General features: G+C 66.1%; 1 protein-coding gene across 1 annotated transcript in view; it reads right to left on the bottom strand.

The window, feature by feature from the left end:
- The window catches only part of SEC16A (SEC16 homolog A, endoplasmic reticulum export factor), an 84,772-nt gene that overhangs the window by 45,492 nt on the left and 13,710 nt on the right, over positions 1-25,570 (bottom strand). Inside the window, exons 3-33 of the mRNA XM_047698786.1 lie at positions 20,715-20,977; positions 19,808-20,146; positions 17,731-17,853; positions 17,152-17,385; positions 16,666-16,821; positions 16,281-16,466; positions 16,023-16,136; positions 15,068-15,181; positions 14,704-14,937; positions 14,494-14,604; positions 13,871-14,063; positions 12,735-12,880; positions 12,473-12,586; positions 10,774-10,893; positions 10,334-10,486; positions 9,592-9,820; positions 8,805-9,006; positions 7,967-8,120; positions 7,694-7,878; positions 7,077-7,209; positions 6,507-6,764; positions 6,320-6,432; positions 5,299-5,870; positions 4,698-5,126; positions 4,062-4,210; positions 3,145-3,361; positions 2,923-3,010; positions 2,666-2,831; positions 1,825-2,120; positions 546-693; positions 357-454 (exon numbers count right to left, since the gene is read on the bottom strand). Of these exons, the coding sequence (XP_047554742.1) occupies positions 357-454; positions 546-693; positions 1,825-2,120; positions 2,666-2,831; positions 2,923-3,010; positions 3,145-3,361; positions 4,062-4,210; positions 4,698-5,126; positions 5,299-5,870; positions 6,320-6,432; positions 6,507-6,764; positions 7,077-7,209; positions 7,694-7,878; positions 7,967-8,120; positions 8,805-9,006; positions 9,592-9,820; positions 10,334-10,486; positions 10,774-10,893; positions 12,473-12,586; positions 12,735-12,880; positions 13,871-14,063; positions 14,494-14,604; positions 14,704-14,937; positions 15,068-15,181; positions 16,023-16,136; positions 16,281-16,466; positions 16,666-16,821; positions 17,152-17,385; positions 17,731-17,853; positions 19,808-20,146; positions 20,715-20,977 (6,037 nt within the window). The remainder of the gene's footprint in view (positions 1-356; positions 455-545; positions 694-1,824; positions 2,121-2,665; positions 2,832-2,922; positions 3,011-3,144; positions 3,362-4,061; positions 4,211-4,697; positions 5,127-5,298; positions 5,871-6,319; positions 6,433-6,506; positions 6,765-7,076; positions 7,210-7,693; positions 7,879-7,966; positions 8,121-8,804; positions 9,007-9,591; positions 9,821-10,333; positions 10,487-10,773; positions 10,894-12,472; positions 12,587-12,734; positions 12,881-13,870; positions 14,064-14,493; positions 14,605-14,703; positions 14,938-15,067; positions 15,182-16,022; positions 16,137-16,280; positions 16,467-16,665; positions 16,822-17,151; positions 17,386-17,730; positions 17,854-19,807; positions 20,147-20,714; positions 20,978-25,570) is intronic.

Raw genomic sequence — 25,570 nt, 5'->3', positions numbered from 1 at the left:
CAAACCCCACATCCAGCAGTGCTCGGGCTCTCTCTGCACCACCTGCTTCAACCCTCCGCACCCTGGGGACCGCCGAGGACAGAAGGTGTGGTGCCGATCTTGGTGACGCAGGACAGCCATGGCCAAGCCACGTGCTGAGCACGCGAGTGCTTGGAAGGCGTCAGGAAGCATGAGGATACGGACCCAAGAGCGAGCTGTGCACAGGCCCTGAGCTCAGGGCTCATCGGGGGCCCTTCCAGCTTTGGAAGTCAGAGCCCAGGGGTTCACGCCGGTGTGGGGGGGTGCGGTGCTGCTGTGCTAAGAAAGGTGTGGCATGGGGTGGAGGGACCCGCCAGCCCCGCCCCGGCCGAGCCTACCTTGTTGCTCTGCATGTCTTTGTTGGCCCCGTTCTTCAATAGTACGACGGCTGCCTCCACGTTATTCACGGCGGCAGCCCAGTGCAGGGCAGACTTGCCTGCATGGGGAAGCAGAGGCTAGGCTGGGGCAGCCCTGGCGGCGGTGCCCCACCCCCACCCCACCGTGGGCCGGGCTGCAGCCTGCCTTACCCAGGTCGTCCACGGCGTTGACATCCGCGTGCGAGTTGATCAGGTCCTCCAGCATGCCCTCCACAGCCAGCCGGGCGGCTAGGATCAGCGGCGTCGTGCCGTCGTGCATGCGGGCGTCCAGGTCTGTGGCTCGGTTCCGGATGAGGATCTAGACGACAGGGCAGGGCTCAGGCTTGGCACACCGGGGTCTGAGGCTGCTGGCCTGGAACCGATGCCTGGGAACCAGCCCGCAACGCCACAGAGCCCCTCTTGGGGTCCGCATGGGCCCAGCCAGTGTAGACGACAGCAGGAGCACAGGAAGAGTGGAACTGTGCCGGCCACGGCTGGGGGTACAGGAGCCGGGGTGCTGGCCATGTTGACCACACGGACCTGTCCCCTCGATGCCCAAGTGAGGACGTCTCATCCTCACCCTGCGCCTGGCTGCCACCCTCCCCACCCACCCCAGGACACGGAAGGATTAAATCCCTGCCCAGCCACAGTGGGCAGAGCCATGCCTGGACCACGGACTGAGAACTGCTGAGCTATGCCGCGTCCATGCAGGACACAGAAGCACCAGCAGTCCCTCGGGTGCTGCTGTGCCCTGGGTCCCAGGCGGGAAGGAAGGTCACTGTTCCCTGGTGGGGCAAGGGGCCGGGTGCCGGGCAGCACCAGGGCTGGCCTCACTCCCATGGAGCGCCCACGGGATTTACACGTCCGCACGCCTGAGAGGCCGTCAGAGTGGACACAGCCAGAGCCTGCCTCCAGGGGCTCGTCTGCCCGGTGCTCCCTCAACAGCCTCACTCCTTTACTTCTACAGGAGGATAACGCGCCACAAACCACTACGGTAACAGCTTCGTGACAACCACCCCCCCACTTGTGCCCAACCTTGTCTGTTCGGGGCAAGGACGGCAGGAGCCTGGGGACTCGTAGCAGGGAATCCGCTGGTGGCTTTGCAAAGGGAGTCTGTGCAGGGACACCCCATCCCTGGGCTCCCCGCGAGGTAAAGCCCTAGGGCCGCCACTGCAGGTGGCAGCCATGAAGCCCTTCTCACCACTAGGAGCCACGCCTCCAGCTAAGCCCCCACCCTCTACCCCCAGGTCACGTCAACCTCCTGCAGGCCCCCTTCCAGCCCGCCGTCCCTGCGCGTGCCTGACTCGGAGCTGCGGGGCTGCCGGGATACTATGGGCCCCACTCAGTGTTGGGGCTCTGGTGCCCCGTGGCCTAGTCGCCAGCCCGGACCAGGAGGCAGGTAGCTGGGCCAGGGGCTGGTGAAAGGGCACATGTGGCGGCAGCTGCCCACCTGGAAGACTCCCTGTGCGTCGGCAGACACGGCCGCGTGCAGCGGGGTCCGCCCCATGTTGTCTTGGATGTTGGCATCTGCGCTGGCCTCCAGCAGGCGCTTGGCCGCATCGGAGCGCGAGTAGCGGGCGGCCAGGTGCAGGGCGGTCTCGCCGGTGCGGTCCGTCTGATTGTGCAGGCTAGCGCCCTGGTAGATGAAGTCGGAGATGACGGCGGGCGCGTCCTCCTCCTCCTCGCTGTTGCCCGTCTCCAGGCCCCCGCCGCTGCAGGAGGCGATCATGAGGGGCGTGAAGCCGTCTGTGTGAAAGCGGGGCAAGGGCTCCGTCAGGAAGGCGGGCACCCAGCGGCGGCACTGGCGGGCGTGCCGATGGTCCCGAGTTGGTGGGCAGTGTGCGGACGTGCGGCCCAGCCCGTGGCACCCGGGGCCCCCAAAATCAACTTGAGCTTCCCAAGGGTCAGAGCCAAGTCCAGCCGCCAAATGGCCGGTGGGCAAAGGTGACCCTGTGACTCTGCTTCCTGACCTGCACGAGACCCTCCCCGATAACCCAGCTGAGAAGAGACCACGCAAGAAATGCATGGCTGAGAAATCAGCTCCCCGGACGGATGTTTCAGGACAAGCAGTTGATTGGGTGGGCAGAGAGCCTCCCCCAGGCGGGAGCTGGCTACGATGGAGCCTCCCGGGAGGTCCCACCCTGCTCCAAGGAGGGACACAGCTTCCTCCCCACCCCCCACGCCCCCGGTGCTCAGCTTCCAGAATGCCCACCTTGGCAGGCTGCTGGGCGAGGGCGACCCTATCCTGAGAGCCTCTGGGGGGCGGTGCAGGTGGCCGGCTGTGCACCTACCTGGCCCTCGGACGTTGACGTCCATGCAGTCAGCGTCGGCTTCACCCTGGGGCGGCGTGGGGGCCATGGCCGACACGCGCAGGTCGGCGGCGTCCAGGTGCTGCTGCGTCCACTGCCGGTGGTCTGTCTGGTCATCCCGGTCGGGAAGAACCACCGGCTCCTCGAACTGAGGAAGGGGTGAACAGAGGGCTGCGTCACGTGCAGGCTGGGTCAGGGGTGGGGCCGCCTGGGGAGGCCCCGGAGCCCGCCAGACTCACCCGGAACTTCTTGGCCTCCAGGTCCTCGTCATCCCACTCATTCTGGTTGTCGTCTGTGAGAGCGCCGTCTGACATGTTCTTCAGGGGCCTAGGGGCAGGGGTGGGAGGCGGGGCTGAGCGGGGCTCTCCTGAGGCCACGGACCGCACGAGGCGTGGCCTGCGGGTCGGCAGGGGTGCACTCCGCCTCCCCCAAGCCCCCAAAGCCGCGGTGCGTCCACTAACTTGAGGCCCACGGAGTCCTCGCCGAGGGGCTCCCGCCGCTTCTTCCTGCTGGTCTCCGACACCTTGAAGCCCTCGGGGAACCAGAGCTGGCCATGCTGCCGCCGGCGCTTACGGGACAGCAGCACCCCGCAGCCCACAAAGAAGAGCAGCACGAAGGCGGCCACGGCCACGTACATGAAGTGCAGCTGCGGGGGTGGGGGCGGCTCCACGGTCTCACCTGCGGGCGCCCAGACATCAGGCCGCGGCTCCGCGGCAGGCCGGCAGCCGGGGGGCAGAGGACTGGCTCCGCGGCTGGGCGCCTTCTCACCCGCTCTCCTCCATCCCACCCCCCAAAATAAGGTCATTTTCTACGCGATTAATCAGAATTGCAAACTATCGCTAAATTCTCTCCCGCGCCAGCCAACGATCTGGAGACGGCTTTTACTTTTTTCTCCTTTAAGGGAGAAGGATTAGCCAACTTCAAATCACCGCACTCGCATTGAGCTGTTAAGACAAAGGATTTAGGGGGATTTTCGAGATACAAACTTCAACACTTCACATGACACCGATCAATTCTTCCCCCTCTCTCTCTTTTTTAAAAAGCTGTAATGATTTTGAAATAATACCCAACAAAGAAAATTATCAGGGGAGTGAGCGGGGGGGAGAAAAAGGCTCCCACTTTCTGGCAGATGTGTCCGTCCCCTGGGCCAGCCGCACCGACAGCTGTCACTACGGGTAGGGAGGGTGCACCAGGCAGAAAATCCCACAAAAGTGCTTCCTGAGCTCTGGATGGCATGACATGCACCCATGGGCGGAAAATGGCACAAAGAATGCGAACATTTGGTGGGGGGACTGGGAGACATGCCCCCTCCCAGGCAGACTTTCCTTAGAAGCCAGCAAACCGTCCCCCGGGAGCAGGGCTGGGGCGGACCACTCACTCTGCACAGCCTCGATCTTGTAAGGGATGTTGAGGCTCCCTAGTGAGGCCAGGGCACCCAGAAAGGCGGCCACGTCCGTGGCGCTCTGGAAGCACTGGGAGGACGACTGGACACACTGCCGGTTGTCAATCTCCAGGTAGACGATGGATCTGGGGGAACACCCAGATCAGGGGGCTCAGACCTCCAGTCTGCCGCTGCAGTCGCCCCATTTACCCCTCAGGCCCACAACGTCGTCGCAGTGGTGGAGGGGGACACTCCCAGGATGGGTGAGGTGGCCCCAGGGCCACAGGGAGCCCCGGCAGCACAGAACCACCCCGGAGGCAGACCATGCTCTCTGCAGCCCACCAAGCCCAGCACCGCACGCAGCAGGGCTGTGGCACCTGACACCCCTCAAAGTGCTCTCCCAGCCAGACCTGCCGCCCTCTGCCTTTCCACCAGGGGCCGTAAGTGTCCTTCTCCCATCTCAGGAGAACAGAGATTCAGGGAGTCCAGTCCTTATCTTGGAGCTGACCCCAGGTGTTGCACCCCTGCTGGGAGGTGTCGGGAAGTGCCCTGGAAGCCCCCGGTCTTGTTGGACCCTCTGTGTGTCCCGCCATCAAGTTCGGAGGGCCCAGGGGAGCCGCTGGAGCTACTCACCCGCGGATGTCCATGGGGTCCAGCTCCCTGCGCCGGCGGCCGGCCCCGCCGCCCGGCAGGAGGGCGGCCTCCACCCGGTCCAGCAGGGCGCCAGGCACGGCCCAGCCGTCGGCCGCACGCTTGATGGGGTGCTTGCGCAGCTCCTCCTCGCGGCCGTAGTACGGGAAGATCATGGGCTGGCCGTGGGCGTCGCGCTTGAACACCACGTTGGTGTGCAGCAGGCGGCTGAGCTCCCGCAGGAAGTGCAGGGAGCGGTTGCGCAGCTGTGCGGGCGGCGTCAGCACCACCAGCACCAGCGCGCCGGCCGCCAGCCGCTCGGGCACGTGCTCCGCGCAGTCCAGCCCGTCCCACTCGCACTCGGCGCTGTTGCAGCCCTGGTCGCAGTGCCCGTCGCCGAAGTGGTCCTTGCAGTACTGGTCGTACAGGGGGCTGCGGACGGAGGGACGCGGGGGTGCGCGGGCTGTCACCGGGCCCCGCCCAGCCGGCAGCCCCCCCAGCCCACCCCCTTCGCGGGACCCCCACCTGCACCCGCCGAGCTACCTGTGCCCCACCCCCCCCCTCGCCCTCCCCGAGCGCCGCCCCAGCCCGCCCCCCGCCTCACTTGCACTGGCCCTCCGCGCGCTGGCAGTCGAAGCCGTCGAACAGGCAGCCGGCGGAGCTGCACTGGCTGTCGCAGCGGCCGTTGCTGAAGTACTTCCAGCACTGCAGCGACTGCGAGCAGTTCTGCCAGGGGTCGTTGAAGTTGAGCGAGCAGTCGCCGCCGTCCCAGCCGCACGCGTGGTTGTTGCAGCTCAGGCTGCACACCCTGTTGCCCGCCTCCTCGCGGCACTCGGGCAGCGCACACGCCTCCTCGACCTGCGGTGGCGGGATGTCCAGGCCCAGGCCGCCCCCGAAGCTGTAGTCCAGGATGTGGCACAGGAGCCCGTTGAACTTGGCAGGGCACAGGCAGCGGTAGAAGGGGCTCTCGGCCGTGGGCTCGCAGCTGCCCTGGTTGTAGCAAGGGTTCCCGCCCACGCAGGGGCTGCCGGCTGGGAACTGGCACTCGGGGCCGGTGAAGGCGCCCAGGCACAGGCAGGTAGGGCTGCGTGGGCCCGAGATGCACGTGCCGCCGTTGAGGCAGCGCCGGCTCCCACAGGCGCGCGCGTCGTTCTCGCACGTGGCGCCCTCGAAGCCCTGTGGGGACAGGCAGCGGCCGCGCATCAGGGGGCCCGCAGCCCGTGCGCTGTGCGCTGGACGGCACAGCACCCCCCACCCCACCATGTACCAGAAGCCCAGGGGTTGTCAGGGGCGCTCCGGGAGCTGCGGGCACTGAGCCCTGGAGGGTGCATGTCCGCTGGGTTCCTTGGAACCCTGACCAGCAGCAGCGGAACCAGTGTGGGCCGACCCCTCGTCACCCCTATAGGCGGGACCGGGGAGAAAGGGGCGTGGCCAGTGCCCGCACCACAGCGCTGTGAACCCCAGATGCCTCTGAAAATGAACTCGCAGCAGAAAGCCTGGGTCTGGGAGCCAGGAGGACGCAGCCCAGCTCCAGCCGGCCCTTGTCCTCTGGCGCTCCCTGATCAATGGCAGCAAGGGGGCACTCTCCTGCCACCAAACACCAAGCAGCCCCACGTGGCACCTACCGCCGGGCACTTGCAGATGAACCCGCGGGCAGTGTTGGAGGCCACCGCGCAGGTGCCCCCGTTCTGGCAGGGCCTGCCCTTGCAGCCGTTGATGACCGACTCACAGCGGCGTCCTGAAGAGGAGAGTGGGCATGAGGCACTGGCCGCGGACAGTCCAGCCTTTGCCCCGCCCACCCACGGCACCCACCAGTGTGGCCGGCGCGGCACTCGCAGTAGAAGTCGTTGACGCGCTGCACGCAGTTCTGGGTGCCACGGGCGTCGCAGGGGTTGGACAGGCACTCATTCACGTCCCCCTCACAGCGCTCGCCCACGAAGCCGGGTGGGCAGGTGCAGCTGTAGCCGCCCACCTGGTCCACACAGGTGCCATTGTTAAAGCACTTGGGGCCCCGGGAGATGGGGTCGATGGGGGGGCTGCAGTCATCCACGTTGACCTCACAGTGCATGCCTGTAGAAGCCCGGGCGCTGTCAGGGACCTGCGCTGGCCTCATGCTGGCCTAGCTCCGTCCCAAAGGCGCTCCCTCCAGCAGTCAGGATGGGACCACACAGAGGCTCAGGAGAAAGGACGCACCCACAGGGCCTCCCCACCCCACAGGCTGCCCTGTGCCAGTGGCCTGGTAGGCTCCATCCCTTGGATCTTTCTCTGCTCAGCCCCACAAGGCAGAACGGAAGCCGGGTCTGGGTCTGGCATGCTTGCGGCCGGCGCCCGATGCGCCCATTTGGCCCTGGACCCCAGCCCTGGGGTGTGGCGAGTCCTTACCCTGTGTGCCCCGGGGACAGGAGCACTTGTAGGTGTTAGTGAGGTCGATGCAGGTGCCCCCGTTCCGGCACGGCTGGGACAGACACTCGTTGATCTCCTCGGAGCAGTTCACGCCATGGTACCCGGCCACACACTGCGGAGACACAGACAAGGGGTGGAGGCCCACAGCTCAGTGGGGGACTGAGCTGTGGCCCTCTGCACCCTGCGAGGGCTGACAGGGCCACACGGACTACCCTCTTAACCAATGAAGGCTTGAGTCCCTCACACGTGGCCAACCCAGAGGAAGACCCCCACCCAGTGGACGCTGAGGAGGGTCATAGCCTGGGCCAAAGCTTGTCTCGTGGAACAGGTGCCACCTCTCAGCAGGTGTCGGCTGAGCCCAGAGGGAAAGCTCTGGGGAAGAGGACACAGAGGGCGACTCTACGCCATATTTCCAAGTGGTCTTCCTCTTCCGTGGATGCCTCTACCAGGCAGTCCTCCCTGATTGTCACAGCCCTCCCTTCCCATGACCATATCTGTCTGGTTTAGTCTTCCCTGCCGTGCTTGCTCGCAGCCTAGGGCCTGGCGCACAGTGGCCCTCCCAGCACATCCCCTGCCCCCGCAGGACGGGTGCCTACCTCACAGGAGTAGCCACCAGGGTAGTCGGTGCAGGTGGCCCCGTTCTGGCAGGGGCTGGGTGAGCACTCGTCCACCTGGTCCTCGCAGTAGCTGCCCGTGTAGCCTGCCTGGCAGCGGCAATGGTGGGTGTTGCCCGCATCTACGCAGAGCCCCCCGTTTCGGCACAGGTGGGTGACGTTGATGTCTGGCGGGGAGGTGAAGAGCAGGGGCGTGAGCCGGGGTCGGCAGGTGGGGGACCCCCAGGGGGCACCAGGTCACCCGCAGCTGGTTACCTTGCCGCTGGGCGGCCACCTCACAGGACACGTTGGGCACGTCGCAGTAGAGGCCAGTCCAGCCGCTGTGGCACTCGCACCGGTACAGGGCGCTGGTCTGCCAGCACTTGCCATCGTTCTTGCAGGGGGAGGAGTCGCACCAGCGCACGAGGCTCTGGGGGCGGCGGGGTGCCCGGACTCTCACTACCCCTCCAACCCTGCTTGGGCCCACCCACCCGTCGGTACCCAGCACACACCTGCCAGAGTACCCATGCCTGGGGTGGGGGCTGGGAGCCCACCCTACAGACGCGGAAGCTGAGGCCGGGGGCTGCCCCTCCCTCTGCTCAGGAGCCAGTTGGGCCGGGGTTGGGGCGGGGGGCGCTCTCTTTCTCTGGGCCCTCGGCCAATCCCGATTGGCCTTTCCTGAAGGAAGGTTCTTCTTGGGAAGTAAACTAGTCTGTTGGGACTTTCTGTAACAAGTATCTGACGTGAAAATCTTCAATAAATGTACATCTTCAATACTTTTGTGTATTTTCTATAAAAAAGCTGGTTTTTAGCTGTTTTCCTCCCCTTCTTGATCTCACTCCATAAACCTCTGCTCCTGACCTGAAAGCCCCAGCTCTGCACTTGCTTCCTCCAGGGACAGTGTGGCCTTGGGCCAGGCCCTGGGCTGGCAATCGGGGTCTCCGGGAGCCCTGTGACCATGACCCCCCCTGCCCTCCTAGCCCTCCTGCTTTCCTTTGTGGCGCAGGGAGGCCGACGTGAGTGGGGCCCGCGGGGTGGCTGTGATGACACGCTGGGGGCCGGTGCCCCGCCTTGGCCACCACCTGCCGGGCCCCCCCACAGCCCACTCACTCACCTGGCAATTGAGGCCCGTGTAGCCCTGGGGGCAGGTACACTTGTAGGTCCCGTAACTGTCCTGGCAGGTGCCCCCATGCAGGCAGGGCCGCGAGTCGCACTCGTTGACATCGTGCTGGCAGTAGCTGCCCGTGAAGCCCGGCGGACACAGGCAGGTGAAGGAGTCAATGCCGTCCACACAGGTGCCCCCATTGAAGCAGGAGCTGGAGGTGGGCAAGCAGCGGCAGGGAAGCATGAGCACGGCTGTGGGAACCCACCGGGCAGTTGCTCCCTTGACTCAGACAGTGGCGGCGGGGCCCTGACAGCCAGAGCAGGCGTGACATCGTGTGGCTGACCTCAGAGCCAGGGACCTCAGGCCCTCCTGCCACCCACTTCTGCTGCCTTCCTTACAAGCCGAGCTGAGAGCTTCATAACACAGGAATGTGCAGCTGAATGGAAACGTGCGGAAAAAACAGAACCCATGTGGCCACCACGAGAGGGCCGTGGTGGAAAAAAAGGACGAGATCACTGAGTGTGGAGTTCCCTGGCAGCCCAGGTAAAGAAGGAAACAAGGTGGGTCAGCGTTGGTGCTGTGGGACAGAGGAGGGCGCGTTAGCTCTTCCGGAGAAACTGCCAGGCCTCCTGGTTCTCCCACTGACCCTTTGAGGATCCAGGGGACCCTGTCTGACTGGACAGGCAGTGAGGGCTGGCCCAGGGACACCAGCTGGGTGCACGGGGCACTGCACCCGGCCCCTGGCCCACCTCCCGGCCACCTCCACCTGCGGTCCAGGTCGCCCAGTGGCACTCACCTCTCTGTGCAGTCGGGCGTGTTGTTCTCACAGTGGATGCCGCTGAAGCCCGCAGGGCAAGTGCAGGTGTAGCTGTCCACACAGTCTGTGCAGTTGGCCCCATGGCGGCACGGGTTGCTGGCGCACTCGTTGATGTCCTCCTCGCAGAAGGGCCCCTGGAAGCCGGGCAGGCAACTGCAGAAAGCCGTGTTGACGCCATCGGTGCAGGAGCCACCGTTGTGGCATGGGTCTAGGCGGGGACAGAAGGTAGGCCTTAGGGCGGCAGACACCGGGGGCCCACGCTCCCTAACAGGCTCCCCAGCCCCAGGCTGTGGGGCGGGGACAGAACGTGCAGCCTGAAGGCTGACGGAGCTGGGCTCTCAACTCCCCTGCTTGCTTGGCGGCTCTGGACGACATGCTTGGTTTCTCGGGTTGGCTGAGAGCCCTGCTCCTTGTGGGTCACATGAAGGACCGATGAGGGCACGCCTGGTGGGGCCAGGCATGGCGCTGCAGGAGGAGCTCCCAGCACCCACCGCGAGGCACCGGCAGTCCGGCTCTGGAGGCTTCTGAGGCCACCCAGGACCACCCTCCTCGGTCCACGCGAGGCTACCCCTGGCACTTCCCGCGTGCGCCCTGGGCGTGCCCCCAGGTGCTGCCACACCCGTCCTCCGAGCAGACCCCAGCCCGCTCTCTGCCCCATGGCCACGCGAGAAGCTGCAGGTCCCAGAGCATCTTGGGGGGCCAGGCTGGCAGGGCCACTCACTTGGCCGGCAGTCGTCCACGTCCGTCTCGCAGGTGTGCCCTGTGAAGCCCGCTCGGCAGTGGCAGCGGTAGCTGCCATCGGTGTTCTGGCAGGAGGCGCCGTTCCGGCACGGGCTCTTCACACACTCGTTAATGTCGACCTCGCAGGTCTGTCCTGGGGGGGTGGGGGGGTGCGGGTTCAGTCCCCTGCCTCCAGGCCTCTCTCCCCTCCTCCCGGCAGCGGGACCTCCCGTGGCCCAGGACAGTCCTCCGGGGACATCCCAAGAAGGAAGGGTGCTCTGACTTGGGAGCCCCCGACCTTGGGCCGATGACGGAACTCAGGGCAGTGAGGCCCCATCGGGCCCGCGTCTGCTTCTTGTGCACTGCTCCCTGCTGGCTCGGCCCTAGGCCTCTGGCCCCCAGGGCCGCACCCAGGCCGGGCTGCAGGGCAGGAGGCCTCACCTTGCCAGCCCATGGGGCAGATGCAGGAGAAACTCTCATAGTCCTCAGACTCCTTGCACACGCCCCCGTTTCTGCAGGGGCCGGGAGCACACGGGGCCAGCACCACCTCACATGTGGCTCCTAAGGGGAAGGGGGACAAGGGCTGAGACCCAGGGAGCCCGGCCCAGTGGGTCCATGCCCCATGGTATCTCCCGATGACTGGCCCCATGGCAGGTGAATAGTGCTGCACTGGGACCCCCAGCAAGCTCCTGGCTGGGTCAGGACCCAAACGGGGCCCTGAAGACAAATCAGAGGGACGCCCTGCTCCAAAACGTCTCTGCAGTATATAGCCTGGGTGCCAACCCCTTGGGAGCAGACCGGCGGCCCCCCACATCACAGGGGCCCAGCCTGCTCACAGCCTCACCCCCTCTCTTGGTCTCCGGGAGGCCTGGGAGCATCTCCCGAGGGCTCTGTGCCACAGGCAGCCAGGGCCTGGTCCTGGAGGCCCTGGAGGCCCCTGAGCAGAGGCTGGACAACAGGGGAGGAGCCCCAGTGACACAGGACCGAGGCACAGGGAAGGGAGTCTCGCTAGGAGTGTCACACTGGGGTGACTTTCCTCCCTGAGAGCCCAGCAGACAGCCTTCCTGTTTACAGCCACGGGGGTCGAATCCCGGGGAAGAAAGGAAGCACTATCTTCCCCATGGCCCATTATCTCCCCGGCCTGCTGGGTGATTTTCCAGAGCCTTTCTTTCTATCTGTTTCCACGGTGACCTAGGCAGGCAGGAAATTCGCCAGAGTTTCCGACAATTGTGCAGAGGGAAGCAGGAAGTGGGCAGACGGGAAGCGGGTCAGCACAGGCCAGCTCCTCCCCACCAGGCCTGCCAGCCTCTGATACTGCATCCGAAAGGAACCCGTGTGTCCCCAGCAATGGGGCCCCTGGGCAGCTACCAGCCGGGAGCTTCCTCATCGAGGCAGGAGAGAAAATCCAGGTCCCCAGCCTCGATCAAAGAAAATACCATGTCGGCCACCAGCTACCCAATGTCGTGGGGCCGCCAGCATGGGCCCAGGCCCCCACCCCACCTGCCTGGCCCGACAGGATCACCTCCAGACCTCCAGGCTCAGCAGCAGCGCCCCCTGCCCACTCCCAGGGGGACCCAGTGGCGGGACCGGTTATGGACTTTTGTTCTGCAGCACTCTGTAAATCTCTTCCACAGAGGGGACCGTGTCCTGCGATCCTGTTGGCGGGGCCAACAGCAGACGCCAGGACACCCAGGGAAACGCCTCCCGCCTTTGCTGGTCCTCACAGAGGGCTCCTTGTTCCCCAGCACAAAGAAGGCCATCAAAGGGATCCCTCAAGCCTGGCCAGCAAGGTGGGGGGGTGCAGTCTGGCTCCAGGGGCCCATGCAGTGTGGACACCGGGTCGAGGAGGCCAACAGCCCAGGCCCAGCTCCTAGCTCTGCTGCAGAGGACCCCAGCTCCTGGGTGGGCCGGCCGGCCGGCCGAACCAACAGTCTGGGACAGACTCCTATGATGACGCGTCCCCAGCTTTCCGTACGTCTGCAGTGAATCTGGCAAGGACCCCCGCAGGGGGAGGCCCAAGTGTGGCCAGGCCTGAGCCTCAAGGCAGGGCCCAGAGGTGTGCAGGCCAGCCACTGGCCAGGGGCTGCGGCGCCACGCCCCTCCCCCCACCCCGCGGCCGGCCCGCCCACCCCGCCCGCACCTGTGTAGGGCAGCGGGCAGCTGCACTTGTAGCCAGCCACGTCATCGATGCACGAGCCCCGGTTCAGGCACGGGTTGGACGCACACTCGTTGACGTTGGTTTGGCAGTTGGGGCCTGGAGAGAGAGTGCCGACAGTCGGTACGCCCGTCACCATGGGGCTGTGGAAGCAGAGCCCCACGTGGTCCCCACCCCGGTGGCAGCCGGTGCCCATGGCGGGACCATGGGTCGGCCTAGAGTCCCCCACCCGGCCCCGCTCACTCACCACTGAAGCCCTCGCGGCAGGTGCACACGTAGCCGCTGGTCATGTCCCTGCAGGAGCCACCGTTGGCACAGGGGTTGGACTCACACTCATTGTCGTTCACGTCACAGTTGGCCCCACTCCACCCAGGGTCACAGTCACACTTGTACCTGTAGTGGGGACCACGGGGCGGTTCACGCATGCCCATGCTCCCGGCTCTAACACCATCCTACAGTCTGATGGCAGAGGTGCTGGTCCATGGTCCACTCTGACTGTCAGAGCCCCTTAAAGTGGGGGTAACAGCACCCCAGGCCCGACACAGGGTTTCCACCACCTCTGGGACAGCACCTCATCCAGGAACATGGTCAGGCCCCCTGCCACTCAGCCAGCACGTAGCCTTGAACACAGAGCAAGGGATCCCTGCCCACTCCACAGCCCCACCCCCACAGGGCAGTGTGGGCATGCAGCAGGTGTCAGAGACCAAGCAAGCCCCCCTCACCCCCTGCCCTCGCACTGCTGACACCCCATGAGCAAGGTTCTCCCACACCAACCGGCTCCCCAGCTCTCAGGACGCCAGCCGGGTGTCCCACGACACGCCGCAGGAGATGGGCTCGGGCGCACACACGGCACCCGCATCAGACGCCCGTCCCATGGGCCAGGCAGTCACCCACCAACTGAGTGTCCCAAGACCCGGTCCGCGAGGCTAAGAGTGCACCAGGACGGCTCACAGAACTCGCAGGAAGAGTGTACTTGCTGGGGGAGTGGTCGGACAGAGTGAACCTCAGAAGCAACCCAGCGGGGGCACCAGGCCTCCCGCGGTCTGGGCGCCACCCTCCCAACAGCTCCATGCGCCCTCTGCCCGGAAGCTCTCCCGACCCCTGACCCCTGGTGATTCGAGCGCACCAGCTTCCATCTCTGGCCTCGGGGCTTCACTCCACCTCCAGCCCCTCCCCTTTGTTGGGAGGTCACGCAGCTCACGCCCCAGTCCCCCGTCTTTGGGTGACCTCACCCACCTCACGAATGTGAACTCAGTGCAGTTTGGGAGCTGCCAGCAGCCGGGACAAGGAACGGGACAGATGAGCACATCACACGTGCTCCGGGTCAACTCGGACCTGCACCGACAGCTCTGCCTCCCGACAGCGCCCCCACCCCGTGCCTACCCGTTGAGGCTGTCACGGCAGGCCCCGTGGACGCAGGGGTTGCTGCTGCACTCGTTGACCTCGGACAGGCAGGTGGGGCCGTGGTAGCCCTCGGCGCAGCGGCACGTGAAGCTGTTGATTCCATCCTCACAGGTGCCCCCGTGGTGGCACGGGCTGCTTGCGCAGTCATCGATGTTCACGTTGCACATGCTCCCTGTGGGCGGGCAGGGCTCAGACGCGCACGCTCCAGGGGCCCCGAGCTCCCCCGGCAAGAGGAGGCACCTCAGTGAGCAAGCCCTGGTTCCCTCTGCTGACCTGGGGATGCCGTGCAACCCCTCCCTGGGTCCACAGGGACTTCGGCGTGAGTGCAGGGTCCCTGGGGGCAGGGCCCACGTCATCCCAACTGCCCCACCGCGCTGCCCAGGCTGCGGCAGATGCAGGACATGCACGTAGGCGTCTGGCTCTGACCAGGGACCAGAGGCCCGAGGGTGCCCATCCCGGTGCTACTCAGAGCCCCAGGCTTCCCGCACTCTCCGCCACACGACCGCGGCAGGCAGCCCGGGAGCTGGGCCTGGGAGGTGGCCCACAGCACCCTGCCCTCGGTAGCCCCTGACCTCGCCCGCCTGGGGCCCTGCGCCGCTCACCTGTGTAGCCGGGCTCACACGCGCACTCGTAGCCGTCGATCTTGTCCAGGCACGTGCCCGAGTCACAGGGGCTGCTGGCGCAGTCGTCCAGGTTTGTCTCACAGTTGGGTCCTGGTGGCGGGCAGAGCAGCGGTCAAGCCCGGGTGCCCGCCCCCACGCCCCCCAGCCCTGCGCCCCTGTGCTCCCTATCCCCGGCCCCCAGCCAGGCACCTGTGGTCCCCTTGAGGCAGGCGCAGAGGTAGGCGTTGTCCCGGTCCTGGCAGGTGCCGCCGTGGCGGCAAGGCTGGCTGTGGCACTCGTTGATGTTGCTCTCACAGTGGTGGCCCGTGTAGCCTGGCTGGCACAGACAGGTGAAGGTGGCCACCCCGTCCTTGCACACCCCGTAGTGGCACGGGTCCGGGTCACACTCATCAATGTCCACCTCACAGTGCGGCCCTGTGTAGCCTGCGGGGCAGGGCCCGGAGCGTCAGGGTGGCTGCTCCCGGAAGGCCGCCAGCTGGGTCTGGCCCTCCTGTGCCTTTCCCCATGGGAGACCCTCCCCTCGCCCCCATCCCCACACCCCCCATGCTCCCACCTTCCGTGCACACGCAGGTGTAGGTGCTGGGCCCATCCAGGCACTTGGCGCCGTTCTCACAGGGTGTGCTTGCGCACTCATCCACGTCATACTGACACAGATGTCCGGTGAAGCCTGTGGCCGGGGGAGGGGCTGCTGTCACTGCTGTTAGAGGCAGCGGTGCCGGGGACCCCTGCTGAGCCCCAGCTGGACCGGAGCGGGGAGCTCCTGCGATGGGCTCCCCAGAGCCTGCTGCAGCCAAGCCCGGGCTTGGGACACCTCCCAGTCTCTCTTCTTGTCCCTTTCAGCTCCTGCTCCTCCAAGAGGGCCCTTGCCCAGCTGAGCTCAGCTGCCGTGTCCTCAGCCGCGTCCGGCTGTGAAGGAGGTGCCCAGGGTTTGGGATGGCTGATTTATACCCTGCAGGCCCAGGCTCTGACCTGCTAATGCTTCCTGGGGCCCTGCACCCCTAGGCTTACAGACCCCTCCCTCCCTGAGCCCCTCAGATGCTCCTGACGGTCACGTCCACTGTGGGCTATATCCAGTGTCCATGACGGGTCATTCCCACTGCTGGGAGTGCAGGCCAGGCCGACTCCCTCCCAGCTGTGAGCCCTCCGAGAGCCAGGCTGGCCCCTCTTCCCCACCCATGCCCCTAAGAGGTCCAGGGAGTACACTGCTCTCCCAGGGTGCTCTTGGCTCCAGGGAACCCTGGCAGCAAGGAGGATTTCTGGGTCCTGGGCTCCTTTGATGCCCCCAGCAAGGTGAGGGGCCAGCAGCCCCTGCCCACCCTGGCCTAGTCATTCCTAAGATGAAGTCCTTGTCCCCCAGCCCCGGGGGCAGCTGTGCGGCACCCCCTCAGGGCAGTAGGGAGATGCTCCTACAGGATGAAGCCAAGGAACCGCCCCCCCAGCAGAGTGTTGGGGCTCCCGGCCCAGAGAGTGTGGGGTTCAGCAGCAGCCCTGCAGGGGGCAGGCCTCACCCGTGGGGCACTCGCACACAAACTCGTTGATTTTGTCCAGGCAGTGGCCGTTCTGGAGACAGGGGCTGCTGGCACACTCGTCCGTGTTGATCTCACAGTGCACGCCCTCGTAGCCTGGGGTGGGGGGCGGTGAGGGGGTTCAGGGGCCCGTGAGCAGCCTGGGCCCAGATGATGCGGCGCCAGCTCCCGCTGCCCGCAGAGCCCACAGCCCGGCACCCCAGGGCCCGCCCCGCCAGCCCGGAGGCTGGCCCCTCGTACCAGGCATGCAGATGCACTGGAACTCCCCAATCTGGTCCAGGCAGGTAGCGTCATTTTGACACGGGTTTGAGATGCACTCGTTGACGTCGATCTCGCAGCGGGGGCCGGTGTAGCCCTGCAGACACTGGCACTCGAAGGAGCCCAGTGTGTTGATGCACTTGCCCGCGTGCTCACAGGGGTTGGCGCCTGGTGGGGGGTGGGGGGGCGTGCAGCCCCGGTGAGAGTCTGCTTCAGGCACCCCAGCCTCTGGACCGTGCGGGGACAGGCCTGCCTCCCCCATCAGACTGGCAGTCCTCCAAGCGATGGCTCCCCCATCAGGTTGTAAACACTGGTCCAGCAGCCCCCCTTGGCTGTGCTCCCCACAGCATCCCTTGCCCTGACGCACCCAGTGAGCACTCGTCCACGTCCTGACTGCAGGCTGGCCCCGTGTACCCCGAGGGGCAGGTGCAGATGGCCTTGCCGTTCACAGGGTTGGTGTCACAGTTGGAGCCCTCGTTGCAAGGGTTGCTGATGCACGCATCGTTCAAGTGGCAGAGCAGACCTGGCAGGGCGGCAGCGGTCAGTCAGGCACCCCCTGCCTGGGGATGACCGGCCTCCCACGGCCACACTACCAAGCGGCCCCGTCAGGCTCACGACACCCAGGTCATGCCGGAAGGTTCGTCACCAGCAGGCCTGCCCAAGCACGCCCCAGCCCTCTTCCCTCCAGAAAGGCCCCTCTCGCGCCATCTCTGGGGACTCTGGGAGCTGCCATCTGCGTGTCCCAGGGACGATGTGCCTGCCAGGCGCGGCCGGGGGAGCTGCCGAGTCAGCGGTGCCCTTCCCCTGCTGCCCACCACCCCGGACAGCCCCGCTCCTGCAGCCTGGCGCTCACCCGTGCGGCCGTGGGGACACTCGCAGTAGAAAGAGGCCACGCGGTCGTGGCAGGTGGCACCGTGGAAGCAGGCAGCACTGGCGCAGTCGTCGATGTTCTCGCTGCAGTCCTCGCCTGTCCAGCCGTTGACGCACACACAGGCATAGCCGCCGTGGCTGTTGTGGCACGTCCCGCCATTCTGGCAGGCGTTTGGCATCAGCTGGCACTCATCCACGTCCTCGGTGCAGTACTGACCTGCGGGGCCGAGGCCATCGGTTTGGGCGAACGCCGCCAGGGCCCTGGGCCGCCTCCGCCGCAAAGCCTTCCACCCACCAGCAGCCCGAGCCGCTGCCCTGCCATGGGCACGGGGCTCAGGGGCCACGCTTGTGCGCCACCCGCTGGATGTGAGCCCCAAATGTGGCCCAGACCCAGGGAGCCCAGCTGCAGCACGGCCCGCCCAGGGCCAGGCTGCGGGGGGCCCACGCCAGGCAGCTGAGGTCGAGTGGGTGCGGCCACGGGGGCAGGGACCTCAGATGCTGGTGGCGGGCCAGGGCTGCCCTAGGCCACGCCATCCCTGCGCGCCAGACCGGGCGGCCGCACCTGTCCACTCCGGGGGGCAGCGGCAGTTGTAGGTGTTCACACCGTCCACACAGGCCCCTCCGTTCTCGCAGTTGTTCCCGGGACAGTCGTCCACGTTCTCCTCACAGTTCTGGCCGGTGAAGCCTGCGGCGGAGGGAGCCGGGGGCCCGGTCAGGCCCAGCCCGCGGCTCCAGTGTCCTCCTGGCTGGACCCACTGCACCCACGGGCAGGGTGCTGCCCCTCTGTGGCCTGCCGTCGGCCTGCCCTGGCGCGCCCGCTGCCTTGGGGCCTTTGGGGTCCAGGCCTTGTCCCCTGTTCTCTGTGGGACCAGGCCCTACGTTCCAGCGCCCAGCAGTGACACGCTCCTCTCTGAGCAATCACTTGGCCCAGGGCCTGTTGAACAGATGGGGACTGGGGAATGCGGGACTCTGGAGGCTCACTTGGAAACAGCCTCATATAGTAGAGTTCCCTGTGGCTGCCTCCAGGCCAGGCACCATGTGGGGGTCCCCAGGGCGCCCCATGGGGGCGCAGCACATGCCCTGTCTTAGGGAACTGCCCTGGGGCTGGGGAGGGTTCTGGGCAGGGGACCCACACATGGCCCTCGGCTTCCCAGGAACAGAGGTGTGGCTCCCTCAGCTGGGGCCAACCTCTGCCTCACGGCCTCCCCGCAGGTCAGCTACTAACCCGCTCAACCCCCACTCGCTCAATCATCAACCAAGAAAGGTGAGCTGGCAACAGACCAAACCTACAGCCGCTTACTAATTAATGCCCCTCCCGGGGTGCCTTTGAACCCCTCTCTTGCCATTGGAGCAGCCGTCTCCTCCCTTGGGGCCCCCCACCCCACCAGTGCTGTGGGGGCCAAAGCAAAAGGCCGGAAAGAGCCAAGGTGCTAAGTGGGTAGCATTCTGGAGGACGCTCCCTCCAAGTGGGAGCCCAAAGCCTGGGCTGTGGCTCCCACATGTGCTGGAGCGGCCTTGACCATGGCTTCCCCATCCCTTGGACAAGCTTCGGGCACGGGGTATCCTCTGGTGGGTCCTCCAGCCCTCACTGTGGCCCCGGGAAGGCAGGCTCCTTGTGAGCCACGTGGCTGGATGGGAGGTCCCAGGCCCGAGCTCACCAGGCCAGCAAAAAGGCAACCGAACCCAGAACCCAGGGGTGGTCCTGGCAAGCGGGCTTAGTTCTCAGCCCGCCTGGGCGATCCAAACAGCCAGCAGCACTGGAGCGGTCAGGTAGGAAGGGGAACACCCAGCGCTACCCAGGAAATGCACACGCCCGGCGTCTGCACGCAAAGGTGGCTGATGCGGTAACAAGGCCCAGGGCTCTGTGGCCAGCAGGCAGGCGGACACTTCCCCTTTGCTGGGGCAGCCCTCCCAGTAACCCCAGATCAGCTAGGCCCTGTACACCCAGCAGCCAAACCCCACGACCCCACCATCTCGGCTCCTGCTCCTCCCCTGCCCCAGGCCCAGGTAAGTGCCGGCCATGCAGCCCACAGACTGCGAGGTTTGCAAGCTTCCCGTCAGTAGTTTTTAGATCGGCAGCAGGAAAACTGACTCAGAAACTACGGTGCAAAGACCAGCCCATGCAGCAGGGCCAGTGGAACTACTGGGGGCCAGCCGTGGGTGGCCGCCCCTCACGGTCCCCTATACCCACAGGAGACATGTCCCAGTGAAACAGGAGGCAGGCTGTGGTGGGCTTCACCACCGGCACATGGTTTCCAGGGAATTCAAGAAGAGGGGGCTCGTGCCCAACCCAGGAGTTCCAGAGCAGGGCAAAGAGCCAGGGGCCATGAGTGCAGGGGTGCCTGGGGGGCAGAGGGAACCCCTGTCTAGCTCAATTCACCCAGGGCTGCATCTCACCGATGAGCCTGTCCTGAGGGCTGCAGGGACCCTGGGTCCCTACCGAAGGGGGCAGGGGAACAAGTGTTAGGGGGTCACAGCAGACCCCCCCAGGGCACGGAGTGATGACCAGGGACTGGGGTGACACCTAGGCCCCATGCAGTCTACCTCCTGACTGGTAACCCTTCCAGACCCTTCCCTGCCTCAACACTGGACACCCCATTCCCGCACCCCTGGGGCCCCCTCGGCCGGTGGGACGGTACCTGGCAGGCAGGCGCACTCGTGGGTGGTGTCCCCCGTGGGGCGGCAGGTGCCCCCATTCTGGCAGGGGGAGGGGCTGCATGGCACATAGGGGAGCTCGCAGTGGGGACCGGTGTGGGTGGCGCGGCAGGTGCAGCGGTAGGAGCCGACCTCGTTGTGGCAGGTGCCCCCGTTCTGGCAAAGCCTAGGGTTCTGGCTGCACTCGTTCACGTCCTGCCGGCAGGTGGGGCCGTGGAAGCCGGGCGGGCAGCCACAGATGTACGAGGCCTCGAAGGGCAGGCACTGGCCGCCGTTGGCACAGGGGTTGGAGGCGCATGGGTCGGCCTGCTGGCACGTCTTCCCTGGTGGGCGAGGGGCAGCGAGCGGGTCACACGGGCTCCCGGCTGGCTGCACCCAGAGCCTCCTCCAGGCCCCGGGGGGTGGCTTCCGGGCACCACGGAGGAGCCCACCCCGCACAGTCCTAAAGCAGCATTTCTTTAGTCCCCAGGACCCGACAGCAGGATGTGGCCATCTTCCTGTGGATAGGGACTGAGGTGCCCGGGACGCATGGCTGGTGGGGGGAGGCAACCTCGAGACCTGAGCCGGTCTGTCCCCTCCAGGGCCCGGTGCGGCATCAGAGCTCCTCACTGAAAGCTGGCCCGCCCCCGAGCTCAAGACCAGACGGAGGAGCCCCGTCCTCATGGAGGTGAGGAGGAGCGGGGGCCCCAGAGCAGCGGAAACCAATTTCAGGGCTGGAAAGGGGCATGCAGACTCTAGGGAAGGGGTCACCAACCCCAACCAACTGAAAAGAGCCCTAGAGCCTCTCCCTGCCACGCCGATGGGCTGGGCCTTGGCCCTGCACGTCCCAGCACGTGGGCAGCCGGGGCAGGGTCAGGGCCGGGGGTCTTCAGGGCCGCCGCCCGCTCTCACCTGACCAGCCTGGGGGGCAGCGACACTTGTACTCGGTGAGCGTGAGCAGGTCACAGGTGCCCCCATTGCGGCAGGGGGTAGACAGGCAGGCGTTGTCTCGGGGTGTCAGGCAGAGGGGCCCGGAGAAGCCCAGGCGGCAGGTACAGGCGTAGTCCACCAGACCCCCACGGTCCACAGCGTGGCACGTCCCAGCGTTCTTGCAGGGGGCGCTGAGGCAGGGGTTGGGCGCCTGGCACCGCTGGCCCGCGAAGGCCCCACTGCAGCTGTGGGGGACACACCAGAGCGGTTACTCATGCCCGCGCCCCGGCCCCCCACCCCGGCCTGGCCCCCGCTCCCCACCCCGGCGTCGGCAGGGCCCACAGCTCGTGTGGCCGGGCGCGGGCTGGGGGCTCCTCCGGGCTGCTGGAAGGTTCTGGGACCAGACACGGGAGGTAGTTGCACAAGACCACAGATGTGCCAACCACCTCTGAACTAAACGCTTTAAAGTGGTTAACTTCACATTCAGTGAATTCCATCTCAATAAAAAAAATGATCATGTTAATTGGGGCAACGGGCTGGAGAGCAGAATGCACAGTGGGCACAGCCTGGGTTTCAAAACCCGCGCGGGCATCTGCGTGAGCAGCTGGGTGAGCAGGCAGAGGGGGCAACGCGGCCAGTGCCAGCTGTGCCCCAGGAAGGAGCACTCTGCGGCTCCCCTGCTGGGGGCTTGTCCGCTTCTCCCTGCTACCTCTCCTGCAACCAGCGAGCCTTATTTGGGTAATAAAAGGGTTCATGGATCGCCAGCACACAGAGGCCCGAGATGTGGAAGACTGCTCCCCGTTTCCTTTCTGAGGTGGAGTTCCCTCTGCTGGGGGCTCTTAGCTGACAGGAACACCGCTAGGACACAGTCTGTGCCCCAACCCCACCCCCTAATCCCCCACGCCCAGCACCCAGACACGGTTTCCCCCTTTGGGATCAAGTCTTCACAATGTCCAGGTGACATCAGCCGCAAAAAAATACACCCATTTCACGGCAACAGAAATCAAGGTGCAGAAGTGCATCCTTCCCGAGCTCTCGGTGAGCCAGCCCGGGGCTGGGGAGCAGGGGGTGAAGGCCGGCACGTTGGCCAGCTCCGTGCCCTGCCCCAGAACCCGCTGCTCAGGCTCCATTGGGAGTGGACAAACTGGGAAGGGGCGTCTCACAGGTTCTTTGCAGGGATGGGGCTCTGCACAGACCACCCCCATCCCAGAGCACCTTGGACACCTGTTGGCCCAGTTTCTGGAGCCTGGGCCTCACATGGGCCATTGAGGTCACCCTGTGGCCTCGCACTCGAGGGGAAGTGCAGTGAGGCCCTGGGACCAGCCAGGCATCGTTCTTCCCAGGGGCGCAGGCTGCGAGGTGTAACAGGGCCCTGGACTGCCTCAGGCCCACGGTGGCCTGGGAAGGCCAGTGGGATGCCACACCCACAGCTCCAGGCACCGGGTTGGCAGGCCCTCCGCCCCCTGGCAGAGAAGCGGAGGTGGGCGGGGAAGCTCAGGCCCCCGGATGAAGAGGGGGCTCTCCTGAGCACAGAAACACCCCATCTGCCAGAGCCCCGCCAAGAAGGGGCTGCCCCCGGCCCTGGCACCGAAGCGACAGCCACAGCCGTCCCTTGGGGACACCACCCTCAGCAGGAGGCAGCCTGCCGGTCCTCACTGCCTCCCCACGGCCTGCCCCAGGGGCTAGAGCCAGAGCCACATGGGGGGGTGGCAGTTTGGGGAGCCAGGGTCTCAGGGTCTCCGCATCTCTCAGCAATGAGCTGTCCCCTGTCTGTCCCCAAGGCCTGGGCTGCATCTGTCTCCCTGCAGGTTTTTATCTGTGGCGGCCACTTGTGGAAGGCAACAAGGACAACACAAAATGGCCACCCTGACCCACCGTCTGTTGTCAGAAGCCAACAGTCCCAAGCCAGCTGGCCTCAGGAAAACCAGTCGCCCTTTGTGGGGGGCAGGGAGGTATCAGGACGGAGACAGGCTCCTGCCTAGCCCGCTGAGGAAGCAGGCTATGGGGCTGGTGGCTCTGGCACGGCGCCCCCCACACACCACCACGCTCTAGGACTCTGGGGAGTTACTGACCGTCTACTCCTGGCCTGAGCGGTACTGGGAGCCCAGAGAGGAGCAACGGGGGACGGGTGTAGGGGGACAGGCAGCACCTCCCCCAACCTATCAATGCCCTCCATTGTCAGGCAGGAGCTGGCCACTGCTCCCGCTGGGAGAAAAGGCTCTTTTTTCTCTCCCAGCCACGGATGGGGCGGGCGGGCAGTGGGTGCTGGGTGGAGGACGCTGGGCCATTAGAGCAGGGTGGGAGCCTACCTTGACCACACCTCCCCCTCTCTCTCGGAGCTCTGCTGGTTTGAGGGGAGGGAAGCCTTCAGGGTCCCCCAGGGGGTATCCCTGGGTCCCCCCGCCACTAGATGGATTCCTAACTTGTTGGGATGCTGGGCATCCCCAGATGGACTGGAAGGCTCATCCCTAAACCCTCCAGCAGTGGGACAGAGCCCCTGTGAACAGCCCCCCTGCTCCGGCTCAGGAGGGGGACTCTGGTGGCAAGACCGTGGGACAATCCACCGGGATGGGTGGCATCCTCGCCGATGAGGCCAGCGGGGGAAAGTACGCCAAGACATCAGGCGTCGGTAGCATGGACAAAGGCTGGCCGGGGAGCAGGTGCGCCTGTGGCCGGGGACGCGGGCGGCAGCTGCTCCCAGCCGGGCGCCAACCAGGGCGGGCGGGGCAGGGGCCAGGGAGGCTCCTCTGTGGGGGGAAAGCGGCAGCTGAGAAGGCCCATTGTCTTCCCTAGTCCTGCCCAGGCCAGGCAGACACTACCGTGAAGGCATGCTGTCCAGCCTGGTTGGCTCCTGGGCTGGGCCTGGACGTGGCCGCCATCCGCCACCCCAGGACCCCAGGACGCCATCCGCACCCCAGGACGGCCAGGCCCACGAGGGAAGGGGGGGGTCCCTGCAGACCGGACAATAGAGGCAGATGCTTTGTGGGGCCGTGTGGGGTACGACCTATAACCGCGGCTCAGCCAGGAGCCTGAGCCAAGGGGAAGTCCTGAGCCAGACACAGGGTCTGGGATGGCAGGTGCTTGGGTTAGCTTTGGGCCAGTCCTGGAGGCCACCCTTTCCCCACTGTGCCTGTCCCCCCTCCAGCCCCCGACCCTGCCATCCCTCCCCTCTGCCCCTGTGTATACCTCTCTCCCCACCCGCCACAGCACGGGAGCTGCCCGGGGATGGACACCTGTGGGCCCCTCTGCCCACAGCCCCCAGACTTCCCAGAGGGGGCTGGGGGGACCAGGAGGCCGGTCTGTCCTCCGTGCCGGTCCTGGAGGGCTGCTCTAAGTAAGTGCCTGGTGGGAAGGGGCCCCGGCCTGGCCAGGGGAACAGCACCCGACAGCGGCCAGCCTAGAGCGGGCCCGGGGGGGCCTCAAGTGACCCGAATGAAGGCTCCTGCGGGCGGGTCCGCATATCCTCCTATCCGGGCAGGGTGAAGAGCCCAGGGCAGGCGGGGGGAGCCCCCTGCAGACCAGACAGGGACAGCGGCTCCCTCCTGGAGGCCACCCAGCATCTGCCCCCGACCTGCCCTTTCTCCCGTCTTCTGAGCTGCCTGCCCGCCCGTCAGGCCGACCCACGCTGGCCGTGGCAGGTGAGGGACAGGTGGGCTGGGGGCTCCAGGGGAAGGCCACGGAGGGGGCCGAGACGGGCCAGGCTTCCGGCAGCCACCCTGGCCCACGGAGGACCGCCAAATGGCTGCTGGGCCTGCTGTCCCCAGCCCTGGCCAGCTTTGTTCCCACCTCAGTATTTCCACCCACTCCCTCCTGCTGGCCCCTGCCCTCCCCACCAGGCGCTCCATAGAAATGCGACTCCAAAAAGCATCTGGAGGCAGATGTTGCTGTGACCTTTTACCCGGGACTAATTCTAAATTGTGCTGTTTTCCTTTCTAAGCTAAGCAGCCATCTGCCACCCCCAGGGGACAGATGACAGCTCCCTCAGCCCCAAACTAGGAGACAGAGACGGAGGGAGGGGTGAGGAGAGCTGGGCTCGGCTCTGCCCTCAAGGAGTTTGAGGTCCAGAGGGAAGCACGGGGCCTGCACCCTGGCCAGCTGGGGGCCGGGGGCAGCAATGGGGTACCCCTCGCTCTGTCCCTGTAGGAGGAACCCAATACCCCAGGAGAGCTGCTTCCTGGGGGTGCAGGGGGAGTGTAGCGGGAGCAGAGGGGCTCTGGGGGCTCAGGTGGAGGAGGGACTCTGTCCCACTCTGCCTGGGCCTCAGTTTCCCGAGTGCAGTGGAGTCGGGGGGAGCTCAACGGACTGCACGTGCTCAGAGGGCCCTCGTGCATGTCATCCGGCGACCTCCCCGATCGGCGCAGGGGACTCACACTCGCCAGCACTGGATTTGGTTTCTGCGTGATTCACCACATCTCTGGGAACACACGGACGGACCCAGCTGAGCTCTGCGTGTTTACGGAAAGTTGTGGGGACGCAAGGACGTGCCCTCCCAGGGGCGACCCAACCTGCCGGGACCGGGACAAGCTCCAGTGCAGGACTCGGGGTGGGGGGCACTCCAAAGGGGAGCAAGGCCCATGCCTCCCGTCGCAGGGAAGGAGTGCCGCGCCCAGCCCACCGGGCAGCCTGCAGCCAGGGCTCCTTGCTGTGGAGAGCCACTGGGATGTGATCAGCGTCCCTCCTTCACCGAGTCTACCCGGCCCCACAGAACCACCCATCTTCCCACCACCACCGGCAGGGCCGGTGCCCTGTGGCCACAGGATCGGTTACTGGGGAGCAGAACAAGGAGGTTCACTCCTCACCACCCCGGCCCCCAAGCTGCCCACCCCCACATGGCCCCC

This window comes from Lutra lutra, chromosome 13, assembly GCF_902655055.1.
Source record: "Lutra lutra chromosome 13, mLutLut1.2, whole genome shotgun sequence".
In the NCBI taxonomy this organism is placed as follows: domain Eukaryota; kingdom Metazoa; phylum Chordata; class Mammalia; order Carnivora; family Mustelidae; genus Lutra; species Lutra lutra.
The sequence above is the reverse complement of the archived record's forward strand: the minus strand, read 5'-3'. Positions and strand labels throughout refer to the sequence as shown.